Source organism: Trichoderma reesei (genome assembly GCF_000167675.1).
Source record: "Trichoderma reesei QM6a unplaced genomic scaffold TRIREscaffold_33, whole genome shotgun sequence".
Taxonomy (NCBI): domain Eukaryota; kingdom Fungi; phylum Ascomycota; class Sordariomycetes; order Hypocreales; family Hypocreaceae; genus Trichoderma; species Trichoderma reesei.
Window position 1 is genome coordinate 145,058 of NW_006711180.1, and position 15,042 is coordinate 160,099.

The window sequence follows — 15,042 nt, forward strand, 5'->3', positions numbered from 1 at the left end:
CAAGTCGGGTCTGCGGTTCTTCTTCTTCGGTGCTTGAGGAGGTGCGAGGTCAAAGTTGTGGTCAGGCGTCGGCTCCTCGAGCGTCATAGTATTAGACCAAAGTAAGAATCAGCGCCAACCCCACAACCAGCTCGAGTTTGCTGCTCCTCGCGATCCGGATAAGCAACGCTGCCTGGGCAAAATTTTCGGGTCTGAGGCCTCTCAAAGTAAGTGAGAAATAATCAGAACCACGTTGTCTGGGATGCGACCAATCAATTTCCGGTACCGCCCAACTCTTTGGCGCTGCTGTGTCGCAATCGAGTGAGTCGCGGTCGCAAAGCGAATCACGGGATGTCGCCGAGTTTGCGACTTTGTAAGAAATCAAAAGTGGTCGCACAGTGATATCTCACGCATGAAGATGCGCAGTGAGCTATAAGCTGCCTTCTTCAGAGGGAGCAAAAAGAGAGGGAAAAAGAAAAGCGGAAAAATAAGTATCAAAAAGCAACAAGAGCAGAAGAAGCAGCCTAATAAGGCAGCGCTGCGACTGTCATGGTTGTTATGTATGTACTGATTCCCCGTCATCTGCTTTGTCCCGTCCTCAAGGCGCCGTGACGCAATCCACGGGTCCCCAGTACCTGCGCCTGGCAGCGGTAAGCTCGTACCTCAGCGAGGCGGAGGGGCAAGAGGCGCAGCCTTGGAGAACGAATTGGAACCGCCAGGCAACGTCACAGGGCCGCTGGTTCTTCGCCTGTGGGCCCCCGGCTGGTCACTGTCTCGCCGTGAGACGAACGCCTTTTGCTCGCTGGAGAGGGTGGGTGATCCGTCAGGAACGGGCTGTTCGGGAGTGTGGACGCTTGACCAGTACCGAAGATGCCGTCGATGAAAGATACCTCACAAGGCCGTGTTTAGACTCAGCTGTCATGCAAGCAAGAAGGCTCTATGCGATACCTTGAACTCCTTACGAAGACTAGAGAAGAGAAGCAACCAGAAGCCGGGAGAGACCAGAAAAGAGCAGAATGGGCGCAGGTAGGTACCCAGCCGTGAGAAGAGACGTGCTGGCGGGATGCCAAGTCTCACTTGCTGCCGTCACGAGGAGGCCGAGTGTGACGGCTAAACTGAAGGCTTGATAAGCTTCTCTCAGCTGTGTGGGAGCTTGTATGCACATAATACCTACATCTACTACCTGTAGGTATGAATGATTGACTCTGCATCCTTGACAACAGCTCGTCGACATACCTCCAAACCCAACCTTGCCCGTTACTGGTGGTTTGCAGAAAGATACCTACCTATACGATTACTAGTAGCTACATGTTGGAAGCTAGAGACCTTTGTGTCTGTTCGTTGGGAAAAGCTTTGAGAGCCATCTGAGGCTGTGCACACTGGCGCTCATCAGGGTATCGTGTACTTCAATGCTCGTACCTGGCGGGGCGGTCGATGATGGACTCGGAGTCAAGCGTCTCACCCAGGTGCAAGAGGTAGCATTCGGCCCACGTGACGGCTGCATATCGTGATTCATCAATCTCGATTCCTATCGAATACAGAAAGGACAAGAAGATCAAAATGAATCATTCTGGCTCCGATTCAAGGGATGCAGAGACAAGCCCTCAAGTCTGCCTTCATGCGCGATACCGACAACATATGGGTAAGCTGAATAATGCCCCATGTGGAACATGTGGAAGAGGATCAAAAGATTACACACACAAGTTAGACTGCGCCTCAAGTTCCGCAAGGATTCACAGCTACTGGTCCCTCGAGGCTCTGGAATCTCATCGCCGTGCGAGACGTGTCTCATAGCTTTCCATCTCAGCAAGCTGTTCCTTACATTCATTAGCCATTCTCTTCGCTCTGCATGGGCAAACCTTGGATAAGTGCGGAGAGCTCACAAAGGTAGCATTGCACCGTCGCCTGGCTTGGCATTTCTACGTCAGGATTTCGTACCAGAAGATGAAATTCATCGTCTAATTTTCGCCACGGTTTAGGTAGGTAAGCAGGTGCCAGGATGCCTCATCTTCTTAAGAAGTGTTGAATTGGGAAAAGCCAGCGCAATAGACAATGCACGCCAAGCAAGCCTGAATCATCATCACCTAGTACTCCCTAACTCGCCATTAGGCGGCTCAATGGGAGCCTTTCTCTGAAGCGACTCGACTCGACACTGGCTGCAGAACAATTTATCATCGTGAAGACGGGCAAAAACATAAACAAAAACAAAAATAGATTGTGGCTTCACCCCAAAAGCTGTGGCTGGAGATCGCCGTTGATTAGTACTTGTACCTTATGCGGTGGCCACAGAACTCTGTTTCTCGTACTCGTTTTCACGCTCTGCAGAAGCAGTGGCAAGTTGACAGCACAGATTAGTAGCATCCATCACAAAGTTGAAGCAGGCTGCCAAGTATGACCAATTCGTTGAGACTTCCCTAGAAAGAAGCCCCACGATGGCGATCCTCGAACCGTTTGAGTCTTTTGGGCAACGTCCTGCGGCTTCTGATTCGGCAGCACACCGTCCAAGTATCATCGCCACACGCCTCGTTTAGGAAGTCAAGGCCTCGTTTCCGCGGGGCTCAGCGTCCGTTGTGCAACTTTTAAGGGAGGTAGACGCTGCCGTGTGCTCCAATAGAGGATCTAGAACGTCTTCTTCCTGCAAGAGAAGAGGGACCGGCGAATGGCGAGCTGCAATTGACCACTCTGAAGAAAAGATTTGCACTCTTCTTGTTTCGGCTGCCTCTTTGAAGCGGATGATACAATATCAATACATACATGTACATACATACATCAACTGTAAAGATGTCATCGAAGTTATGACGCCGGCAGAAGATCTCAGCGTCTTGTCTCGGCGGGGCTACATAACCAGCAACGTCCACAAGATTTTTACAATATGCATTGAATGCCAGCAGATCAACTATCTGTGCAAAAACGGCTCACTCCTGCACACAGTGTCTTGCTGTAGATGCGTGAGGTGCACCTAGCCATGGTATAAATGGTGATAATCCCGTGCAGCGACTTGAAGAAGGTTCATGGAGCAACAAGGCTGTCTTGATTGTGGCATGTCCTGCCACCCACCGTTCTTTATAAAGGGACGGTTACCCTCCTCCGCCACTCCGTGATACATGGGCACGGCTGAGACATGAGATCCCAGATACTACTACTAGCGTCCATGCCCAGCTGCGACAGAAACAGCCTCCCAAGGATATCTTACAAGTCCAAGTCTATCAGCCTTTCGGCTGAGGCGCAACCCGGGGTCGTGGCGCTTTTGAGCGGATCACTCAAACAGAAGCTGAGCCGCGTCACTACCTACTGTAGGTAGTTCTTAATTGTCAATATTGCGTTCAGCACAGGGGATGTGCCGCCTCCTTGCGCATCTAGGCCGTCGCGACGGCAAACATTCTAATCCTCATCAGCTCGGTTAGTTCCATCCTGAACCTGATTGCGGGAGTTTGTCTTCTCTTTCATTGCTGCGAAACAAGCCCGGCACATTAGCCGCTAGCCTTCGTGGATACACAGCGAATGAGAGGCAATAGTCTGGTGTCAGTGATAGCCGTGTGTAGACTCAATGTGTGTGTGTTTTCAGGCGGCATGGCAAACTTTCCATTTGCCAACGACGGTCCAATGATGCTGGAGAATACCTATGTACATGTACCCAGAAATCCGTGCAGTAACGGTATCTGGGTAAATCTCACCTACATTTGAGCCTGCAGCACTGGCGTGCCTGTACACGTAGGTGCCCGTACTTTGTCATGTCGTCTGCAATCGTGCCATCGTCGCAAATAGCACTCTCGCTTGTATGTAGGTAGTACTCCGACTCCGGACGGACGGACAGTAGGCAGGTATATGTAGCCAAGGCGTTAAGCGATGCCACCCACAGCCGCGGGCTGGGAAACCTGGTAAGATACCAAGAGGTCATGGCCAGCGATGAGCTTCGGAGCTCTGACCATAGCGTACCTCGAACCAATTGCTCCCCTGAGCCAATGAGCAGGCGTACTGCTATTGATTTTGCGAATTGCTTCAGGTACCGGCACGAGAAGATATTTCGATAGCACCGCCATGCCACTCTCGAGGGAGACGACTCAGGCGACCGGGGCTGAGACTCCTGCGAATTGATGTCTATATCACGGTGAGCCTCGCAGCCCAGCCCAGCCCCGGTTCTAGACCCATGGCCTCCCGAGACACCCTGATGCCGCCACATCGCGAACCCGTACATTGAAGCTATACCCGGCTCAGCCTAGGAGGGGGACGCGACATCGGGACAGCAAGTTGGCAGTCTGGCACCTTACCCACTTGACGAACAACTACCAGAGAAACTGCCGATCAGGGACGTCGCCAAAGGTCTGCAATAGTATCATGTATCCATCTGTTAGCGGTGGACGTTCGATTCGCGCTCCTCTCTGTCCCGGTTGGAGACAAACACTTGACAACATGTATCTAGGAAGTTGCTCGTCGTCGTAACATCTGTACTTCTAGGGCGAGGCTGCGAGATGGAACGCCTGGCTGCACTGTGGAGGCTAGATGCAAGATGGCTCGGGCTATGGTTGCGAATCAGCAGCGGCTGCAGAACTGGATGCAACGCGTCAGCCCACACGTAGGTAGCTAGCCACAGGGCACGGAGACAGTCTGTCTGAGACTAGGTGGTACTCCTCAGGTATGTAAGGGCCAGTCGTATACATTTGCCAGGAATTGGTATCTATACATGTACCTCAGCTGGCACCGGGACTATCGACTCGGGAGTTCCACGCTGTCCCAAGGGTTTGCAGCCATTGGCAGCCGTATGCGTGTCCGGGGCTGCAGTCCTGCGGTAAGACTGCTTTCTGTTGAAGATTCTCGGGCGAAGCAGTGGACGTTGAATTGTGCAAAGGCCGTGCTTTCTGGAGCAGCGGAACTGTCAAGGGTGCCGGCACTTCAAGGTCAAGGTAGGTGTGTATGTATTGTCAGGCAATATCGACTCGATTTCGGCATCTTCCAGCGCCTGGGCCACGGGCCAAACGAGATTAAAATTGGCAAAGCAGCATGAAGTACGCGGGAGCAAACTATCGTATGACAATTATTGAAGTGTTCATCACGTTTTTGAATATGCAGGGAGAACCTTCAAGAGATTGGTGTGCCCGTCGCTTCGGTGTGTGGATGCCAAGCTGCGGATTGTCGTGCCAGCATTTCTAGATACATGTACATGCATCCTTCAGTTGGGCAGGAATATCGCAGATTCACCGTCCTCTGCCATTGTCAAGGAGTCAGTACCTGGTATCTTGCCCTTCAACACTGTCGACGTAACAGTGTTAGCGAATGCTACATGTAAGGTACTCAGCATCACGAGTGCCTGCTTTAGCAGATTGACTAATGCCCATGTTGCAACTTGAGCACCCAGACGGGACAAGGATCAATCGTCAATGCCAGTGAGGTGAGAGATCAATCATAGTCGACATGCTCAGGAGAAAGCCACCTGACTATGGTGAGGAGCGATCGGTGGTTTGCCGTCAATCACCGGCGATGACCGCATCGATTGTATCATTGCCAGGCTTGTTAGTGACTGATGTCCTTTAGGAAACGTGAACAACGAAGACCGACTGCCGCTTCAAGTCGATACAGATCCATGATAGCACGAGCTTTGCACAACATTGGAGCGCCTTGTACTCGTACCTTCCATACATGCATGTATACATATGTTCGCCGTGCTAAGGTACTCGTACGTGTGCCGCAGACACAGACACCAGCCAGCAGGTACATGTACTTGGTACAGGGCACGTCCAAAGCCACTTCGAGCAGCACCCTGGACAGATTTAGAACGAAATGTCACAGCTCCCGAGCCTCTGCAGCACCCTTGTCGTTTCATCCAAATAAACGCCCCGGTCCGCTGTCGTGGGATGAATGAATGACGCCCCCCCTGGAGTCTTGTTGAAGACTCCATGTCCAGCCTGCAGGACGGCTGGCGGAAGTATTGTAGTAGTACTGGTGCCGGTACATGCATATGCGCCGCCACGCCTAGCCAGTTACAAGTACCGCCCCTCGGTCGTGAACATGCGTCACTCCATCTGCCCGCTGCATACCTGGGTACCTATGTAGTATTGAGCTTGGCCTGGAAGAAGAGATGGAAGCTGGAAAGGATGGTCCAGCAGAAGCATCAGCACCTCGAATAGGCTTAGGTACAGGTACATTCCTGCCAAGTTGCCGTGTGCGTCGTGTCATGTCATTTGATGTCGGGTGGGATGTCATTTGATGCTAGGCACACGTATCAGACCTGAAGCCGCCACTGGCGATGCGCGCACCTCGTGCCGATGCTGGGGCAGGTAAGTAGGTACCGGTACCTGCGGTGCTGCTCACGGGCTCGACGGGTTGCCCTCGCCCGTCCTCGCACAAGCCAATTGCCGCCACAGCTGGTCCCCCAGCAATTGGGATCTGATCCAGACATTGATCAATAGCAGAAGAGCTGCTGCAGCCCCGAGAGGCTCGCTGGTCGACCAGGCTTGGCCAAGGCCCCGTCCAACCTCGGCTACCGGCCAATGGCAGCGCCGCCCCAAGGCCTGCACAGCCAGGCGGCCCGCCAGCTAAAATTATAGCGGCTCGCCCTTCCCTCAGCGGCCCCTCCAGTGGCCTCTGCAGCGCCTACGAAGCACTGGGCCGGCACCGCAGCGCCGGGCTGGAGAGCGCTGGTGGCTCCCGCTTGGGATTGGAAGTACCGGTACCTGTGGCCACTGAGCAGGCCCGCCTGGCAGAATTACAGCCTCGCCGCCAGAGCCTTGAAGCACTCGCTCAACAGCCCCCCTCCCCCCCAGCCTTACTTCCTGCTCTCTCGCCCTGTTGCTGTCTCACCTCATTCTCTGCCTTGTCCCAAGCCGGCCGTCGTTTTGTCTTGTCCCCCTCCTCTTCTCGAGCCTTCTGCCGAGCCTCGAACCCCCCCAATTGCCGCGTGTTCGACCTCGCTGCTCACTCGCCGCCAGTCGTCGATTTCCATCCAGAAGCTCGGCAATTCGAAGCTGTCCTGCCGACTGCTCCGCCTTGGCCTTGACCCAGCCTTGGGGTCTCTCGCCGACTGCAGACCTGCCACAGCTCTCGTCTTCCTGTCACTTCGTCGCCTCCTCTCCGCGCACCTTCTCGACCTTCGCTGTCCTCCTTGCCGAGCCTGTCCATGGAACCGTCCAGTAAAAAGCGGAAGCTGGCTCCCAAAGTGACCACTTCTGTCGCTACCAACCCTCAGCCTGCTGCGCAGTATTCTCACGAAACGGTTAGCCTTGCGTCTCCCCGAGCCGTTCCAACGCCTTCGCTATCAGAGCCCTGTTCCTAGTCCATTGGCCATGCTTGCCATTGCCCGCTTGGCTGCTCGCATCGTTGCCAACGCTTGTTTGCTGACCTTCTGTTCACCTGCAGCCGCCACAGCAACAGTCATACCCCGTACACGATGCTGCCCTTGCCGAACGACAGGACTTCGAGGCCTTTGCGCGTCATCTGCAGGATGCCGCCATGCTGATACAGCGCCAGACGGAGCGTCCGCCTCATAGCGACGTCTCCGTCTTGCTATTAAGCTGGGAAGAGGACCACACGGTGGACGAGGATGTGGCCGCGGTCGAGCAGGTCATGCAGAAGCAGTACGGCTTCACCACTCAGCGCTGGCAGATCCCCACCGTACCAAACCCCAGCATCAAGCTCGGCGTTCAGATGGCTTCCTTTCTCGAGAATGCGAGGCCCAACCACCTCCTCATTATATACTACGCTGGTCACGGATATGCCGGTCCCGATGGCCAGCTATATTGGGCCTGGTGAGTTACCATTCCGAGAGGCGGTCGCCGTACCGCGAAACCAATAGCCTTTCTTTTTCTCTCTAGAGATTTTCTATCTCTACATCGCGCACGCCGTTGTCATCACCGTCATTTCTAATCATTTCACCATATAGCAATGCGCGCGAAGACGCTGCCAAGCTCAAATGGGATGGCGTGCGGTGCCTGTTCGAAGACGCCCAGTCCGACATTCTCCTGCTCCTGGACACATGCGCCGATCCCGAGCCCGCAGCTGCGGGTAGCCACGGTGTCAAGCAAGCCATCGCTGCATGCTCTCCAGAGCACAAGTCTCGACACGAACCCGGTCAACGATCTTTCACATCCTTCCTAGTGGAGGCACTTCACAGGCTAAGTGGCGGACAGCAACCCTTCAGCGTTCAGAGATTATACGAGGAAACCCGTAGCATAAAGCAGCAGCAGCGCGCGAGAAGCCCACCTCTGGCGAATGGCGCGACGACTTCTGCTTCGCCAACCATGCCCATATTCTTCACTCTGACCCCTGGCAAGGGGCAGAACCTGATGCTGGCGTCCATGGTCGGCAGGCCGCCTGCGGCTTCGACGAATGGCGATGCGTCGGATGGGCAGAGCAGCCGCTCTCGCGAAGATCAAATCATCGACCCGGAGTCTGTAGCTGACATTAGGTTTGAAGAGCCGCGGATACTGGTCTGCACAACATTCGTGGGAGACGCGAGTCCAGACATGTCCTACTTTCACCAGTGGCTGCAGAACAAGCCAACTCTTGGCGCTTCCATTGCTGTCGAGGGCATGTTTCTGGGGCCCCCCACGATGCTGCTCATCTCCATGCCTCACTCCATCTGGAATGTGGTTCAGCATGACAAGGTCTGCTGCTTCTTGGGCTACATTAGTTCGCACAACATGATCCATTTGTATGAGAAGCTGGTTGGGCCCGCCGGCATCCGTCCATCTGCGAAGGAGGTGGAGGACGGCCGGATTCTGCTGGAGGCCAGGGAGCTGGCGGCGGGAACACCTTCGCGAGCGCGACGCGAACCCGACCAGTACCTTCACGCTGCGGCTCGCGATGGCCTCGAATACAGGTCGCAAAGCAGCCCGTCTGGGGCGGCAAGCTATACCCCGGCCGCTCCTCGAAGCATCGCGCCAATCAAGCCCAAGGACGAGGTCGAGGACTCCGCAGAGATGCAAGAAGCCGCAGAACAGCTCAAGGCGCTGAGCCACGTCCGACCTAGAAGTGACGACGGCCCTCCGCCGCCTGTCGCAGCTCAGCCCCCTGCGCCTCCTGTGGTCCGGCATCGCACAACGCTTCCCGACGGCGTTCCGGAAAGGCATATCGAGCCAAACATACCCCGGGACGCCCTTGAACCAGGCGCCGATGCCATGGCTGTGGATGCAGCCCCCAACTCGCGCATCAAGGCGCCTAGACGGTCTCTCCCCAAGCAGGAAACTCGCTGTGACCACTGTACTCATGCGCCGTTCAAGGACTCTTCGTCGCTCCGGAAGCACATTGCCGCAGCCCACACGCGCCCCTTCCCCTGTGCCTTTTCCTTTGCCGGCTGCGCAAGCACCTTTGGGTCCAAGAATGAGTGGAAACGGCACATTGCTTCACAGCACCTCTGCCTAACGTACTACTGCTGCTCTGCATGTCCGCAGAGCTCGGCCGAAGGCAAGGGCAACGAGTTCAACCGCAAGGATCTCTTCACCCAGCATCTCCGCCGGATGCATGCGCCGTTCCAGATCAAGAGGACCATCGCCAAGGGCGACAGCAAGCTGCAGGCCGAGTGGGATGCTCATGTCAAGGAGATGCAGCAGTCATGCCTGGTGACGAGGCGACATCCTCCCCAAAAGTCGGCCTGCCCCAGGAAAGAATGCAATGCCCTTTTCGAGGGCCCGACGTCCTGGGACGAGTGGACGGAGCATGTCGGGCGGCACATGGAGAAGGGCGAGGGCCAGCGGCTGGGCGTCGACAAGCTGCTAGCGGATTGGGCCCTTGACGAAGGCATCATCGAGCTGAAGAGCGACGGCGAGTACCGATTGTGCGCCACCAACGGCGCCCTGGCTGGCGGCAGCAACGGCAGCGTGAATAACGGCGCTGGTACTTCTTCTCAGCCACCCATGGAGCACAAGGAGTCGACTGCTTCGCTACCGGAAAATGCGTCTTCGGCGGATGAAGCCCAGGTCATGGAGGTGAAGTCGGGTGATGACATGGAAATGGCCGAAGCATGACCCGTTGCCATCTGTTCGAACATTCTCGTCTCATTTACCACAGAAATACCCGACACGTTCTACCTGGCGTCTCTTCCCTTTGTTTCCTCCCCTGTGCATGTATACCTACCACCAGAGTCTTTGTTGCGTTTGTTGCGTCTGTTGCGTGTGCGAATCTGAGAATGACTCACGAAAGCTAACGATACGGAAGCCTGCCTGTTGTGTGCATATCTATCATATGGTCATTGTTTTGCATCTGTGTCTTGTCTTGTTCAACCCCAACCTCGTCAGTCATTTCGTCGTTTTATCGCTGTTCTATTGTACCCTAAATGTTTCTCAAGGCTTGCTATACCTGGTGATTTACCACCTTTCATTTTACTTACTTTCTCTGTCATTACTCATCATCATTCCCGTTTTCATGGAAGGCGTTGGCACGGTTTGACATTTGCAAGGCAATGCATCCAAAAGGTGAATAAATCGGAATCTGTCTTTTTTTTCTTCTCACTCATTTTCTTTCTTTTCTTTTCCAATGCTATGGATTTCTGCTTTGCCAGAAAGGGCAGTGTTACATGTAGGTGAGCGCTAGTTTGAGACTGACTGATGTATGTACGTCGCAAAGGGTTAGGAGCATGCATCGTGAAGAAAGGGGGAATGGGGAAGAAGGCTGTCTGCCTGACCTATGTGAGTTAGTTAGATGGTAACTAGGCACTTATCTAGGTATGTAGAATAAGAGTGAGCTAATCAGTTATATGTCATTGGCGTGTCTCTTCTTCTGTGTCACTCGTTGCTACCTGGTAGGTTGTCTTCTCTCTCTTCGATGGTAGAAGCTTCGTACACTAAATGGAATCAAGAGACCTCTAGGGTCCATCAATACTCTTATTCAAAGCTACTACTTCACAGCGCGCTACTGAGTATCTCAACAGAATAGGTGACATAAAGGGGGGTATACACATAAAGCCCAACAAAGCGTAGGAGAAGTGGCCACTGTGTGCCCAGAACCCCCCGAAATACAATACCACCTATGCAGTCTACCTACCTAAAGAAACAAAGCTACAATATGCGTCTATGGCTAACCGATCCTCACAGACGCCGGACCAGTAAACGGCAAGTGAACGTCAAACGACTCGCTGTTGCTGCCTCCGGCGCTGCTCGACTTGGCAGCGGCAGAGGGCCTGCCGCCCAGGATAGTCACCTTGGAAATGAGGAATGGCACTCTCAGGCTGAAAGACCCGCCGAGGATAAAGATGCCCTTCTTGTACGTGAAGGTGACGTGGGTCGTGGCGCGCTGGTGGATGGACACGCCATCGTCGAGGTACAGCTCGCCCGAGGCAGAGCCCGAGGCGTCGAGCGCAATGAGGAGCTCAAAGTTCTGCTTGCGCAGCTCGGTGGTGGTGTTGGCGGACTTGACGCGGAGGGGCAGGATGGCGCCGCCGCGGATGAAGAGCGGGATGGAGGTGATGTCGACGCCGGTGATGGCGTGGTTGGTCGCGCCGCCGTCGATGCGGGCGTGCGTGTACCAGTCGTAGAAGACGCCGCTGGGCAGGTAGACGTTGACGCTGGTGGACCCCTGCTGCGTGACGGGGGCGACGACGAGGCCCGGCCCGAAGAAGAACTGCAGCTCGAGGCCCCAGGTAGCCGGGTCCTCGGGGTACTGGAAGAACATGGGGCTGACGGCGGGCGTGCCGTCGGTGGACTGGCGCCACAGCGCCGTGTAGATGTAGTCGAGCAGGCGGTAGCGGATGTCAATGGCCTTCTTGGCGGCGCTGGCGACGGACGGCCAGCGGTAAAACTCCTGACCAATGTTGCCATAGTCGTTGTGGTTGCGGTAGAAGGTGTTGAAGGCGCCCAGCGACGCCCAGCGCGCGCACAGCTCCTCGTTGGTGTTGCCGCCGAAGCCGCACACGTCGGAGCCCACGAAGCCAAACTGGAAGAGGGACGTGAACGCCAGCATCGTCCGGATGGACACGGTGTAGTAGCTCCACTGCGACATGTTGTCGCCCAGCCAGTGGCCGACCTTGGAGCCCGCGCCCGCGAAAGTGCTGCGCGTGATGACCAGGGGGCGGAGGCCGGGGCGGCGAGCCTCCATGGCGTCGCGGGAGGCCGACGACATCATGGTGCCGTAGAGGTTGTGCGTGTCGTACATGGCAAGACCGTTCTGGTGGATCAGATCCGTGTTGACCGTGTGGTTGGAGATGCCGCCCTTGTCGGCGTTCCACGAGTCCTGGTAGGCGGCTTTGTTGTGGATGGCGTACTTGGGATACAGCAAGTCGCGGCCGGGAAGCCCTTTTTGGTCCCCCCTGCCACTGCTGGGCTTGTTGTTGGGGACGATGTTGCGGATGCTCATGGGCTGGCTATCAATGCCTGAGATGGCGTGCAGAGGCTCGGGCTGGGCCTCGCGTTTGCCAGGGCAGCCGCCGGGCTGGAAGTCGCACGGCCAGCCGGGCAGCGGACGAGGCGGGGCACGGACCGGCGGCGGGGCCGGAGGATAGCCGATGGCGGCCTTGTAGGGATCGTCACAGGGGAAGTTGCACGGAAAGTTGCTGGGCTCATTCATGTCGATCCACAGGGCGTCAATGTCCAGGCCCGTGTCGGCGTCGAAGAAGGTCTGGAACTGGCCGTTCCAGTACCGCGTGATGTTGGCCGAGAACCAGTCGGGAAAGACGGTGACGCCGGGCCACACCACGCCGATCCACACGGAGCCGTTAGACCGCAGCATGAATACGTTGTCCTCGAGGCCCTGGTTGGCAGGCGGGTAGTTCTGATAGGCAACGGCCGGATCAACCATGACGACGTAGTGCTGGTCGTGCGCGTGCAGGTGGTCGACAAGCTCTCGCATCTTGGACAGGGGGAAGCGGTCCGGGTCGAGGGTGAAGACGCGGCGGCGGTCCATGTAATCAATATCCGTCCACATGGTCTCCAGGGGAATGCCGGCCAAGCTGTAGTTTTGGACAACTTCGGCGACATCAAAGGCGTCCCGGTATCCGTATCTGTGACAAGACGTGTCAGCTTCTTCTCTTGATCTCACGTGCTGATACATGTCCGTGTTCATCCTACCTGCACTGGTGGAAGCCTAGGCCCCAGTATGGCTGCATGGTTGGGAAGCCCGCAAACTCGCCATATTGCTGCACAGCCGCGACGGGCGTAGGGCCGGCGACAAAGTAAAAGTCAAAAACGCCGCCAATGGTGTTGTACTCGAGATACTGGTTGCCGGAGGCGTCCTTGTTGATGATGATGTCCATGCCGTTGGAGTTGAGAAAGAAGACACCGTGAGCACCAGTGGCTCGCTGCTCCAGGTAGAACGGGTGAGTTCCGTAGAGGTTGGCGTGGCTGGGAATGCCATAGCTGTCCTGGTTCCACATCGTGCGGATGTAGTTGGTCGTCTCCAGGCGCAGAGAATCAGAATGTTCTCCCAGGCCATACAGGTTGGGATTTGCAGGCAGGCTGGTCCGGAGGCGGAGGTACTGAGACTCGAAGACGAGAGACGCCGCCGAGGTGTCGAAGATGACCTCGCCAGTCTTGGCGCGGGTGATCTTGAAGGAGAAGGGATTCGCCGTGTAGCTGAACTTGAGCTTGCTCGTCTGGGACCAGACTGAGCCTCCCGGGCGGGGGAAGACGGACTCGGGGACCTGGTAGACCTGGTTGCCCTGGTCCTGAATGAGAACATGGATGCGGTCCTCTGATGATGGAACAGATTAGCATGAAGCCCATTGATCACGCGTTTGCTGTTAATATCAAATAATCAAGGCAGGCGCCCGAAGCATCTGTTCAAGTGGTGCTCTGTGGTGTTAACGGATGTTTGGCTTACCAGTCTGGTAGGTGACCTGCAGAGTGAGGTGCGGAAGGTCTGTTCCATAGACATTGCAGGCAGCGCCGGCCAGCGTCAGGTCGGCCGTCACACCAGTCGCCGTGACGCGAACATTGGACGCTTTGTAGCCCGGGCATTGGTCCAGGCCGGCGGCCGTGGCATTATCTTTCTTGAACAGGGCCGCGGCAGACGCGAGCCCCGCGTACAAGAGAGCCTTCCAGTAGACCATCGTCGCGGCAATGGCGATGACGACGGCGAGGAGGATGGCGGGACGGGGCAGAGAGGATGAGGATCGTGAAGAGCCGACCATGGCAGCTGCCCTTCGGGGGCTGGAGCCCCTTGTATATGTAGACATTCTTGCGACGGAGCAGGGAGTGCAGCCAAGACACGCTCAATGCCCAGTGCCGGAGCCTGCAGAGAAGCAATCTCAATCTCCTGCCCTCACACGCCTAGCTCGTCAGCAAGGGCCCTCGTCACATTGCACAGCAGAGCAGGGGAGAGGGCGAGCGTAGAGCAGATCCAGAGTGCCAAATCGAGGCAACGGGAGCCTGCAGTGGGACGGAGGAAGAGGGGAGAGAGATGAGGAGGGCGTGGGGCACGCGTCCAACGATGCGGGATGGGATGCCTCCAAGACACGGGACCCCGGGAAACGGACCCGACCTGGGCATTGTGATCGTTCACGCGGCGGTGATGCTGGAATTACCTCTGGAAGATGTGTGGTGGCCTGCACTCTTGGTCGCTTGGCAGTTTGCAGGCTCTCTATGGATAGGTACCTAGGCAGGCAGACAGAGTGTTCCTAGATCCAATGTTTCCTGGTGGTGGTGCGGTGGCACAGCAGGTCGGGCTCGAAGATTCTCGGGCGCTTTCGATTGGTCATTGTCCGATCAACGTGACGGCGGAAACGGAGCTTATTTCGGCGGGAGGACAATCTGTGGGTGTGACGGGCGAGTTTTGGGGAGGCTTCGGAGAAAGGCGAAGACGCCACCCAGGAGAGACTGAGACGGGCATTTTCGATGGGACATGGGGTGTCCATGCTCAAGGGAGCGAGCTCGATTGTCTCTCGATCGGAATTCGATGAATCGCCGCCGCATCGCGTCTGCCAGAGAGACAGAGAGAGTCAGTCGAGAGCAGCTTGTCGCCTGTAGAATCTGCTAGAGTAGCATCGCAATCTGATCCCATGTCCAGTGCAATTTGATGCAATGCAACATGAACCTTGTCGGGTGAGAGTGAGGTCACCAGCTCCAGGTCAGGCTGCAACTTGGATGGAACTCAATTGTCGAGGTTCGGAGCTCTTGACCGCAAGTGGGGTCGCGTTACCTGTAG

The 15,042-nt window shown here is 56.0% G+C and overlaps 2 protein-coding genes across 2 annotated transcripts; one reads left to right on the forward strand and one right to left on the reverse strand.

Moving 5' to 3' along the window:
- Positions 1 to 7,090: 7,090 nt before the first annotated feature.
- Positions 7,091 to 9,791, forward strand: TRIREDRAFT_52499 (uncharacterized protein; the record flags this gene model as incomplete). Its single annotated transcript, XM_006969468.1, has 3 exons — positions 7,091 to 7,186; positions 7,330 to 7,718; positions 7,853 to 9,791. Coding segments are annotated over 3 exons (2,424 nt in total), but the record flags the coding sequence as incomplete, so codon positions are not given.
- A 1,031-nt stretch (positions 9,792 to 10,822) lies between these two features.
- On the reverse strand, positions 10,823 to 13,948 carry TRIREDRAFT_82235 (glycoside hydrolase family 31; the record flags this gene model as incomplete). The annotated part of the gene is made up of 4 exons (XM_006969490.1): positions 10,823 to 12,253; positions 12,347 to 12,901; positions 12,969 to 13,590; positions 13,720 to 13,948. 4 exons carry the CDS (start codon positions 13,946 to 13,948, stop codon positions 10,984 to 10,986), a joined length of 2,676 nt encoding a protein of 891 aa, XP_006969552.1. The 3' UTR covers positions 10,823 to 10,983.
- Positions 13,949 to 15,042: the final 1,094 nt, after the last annotated feature.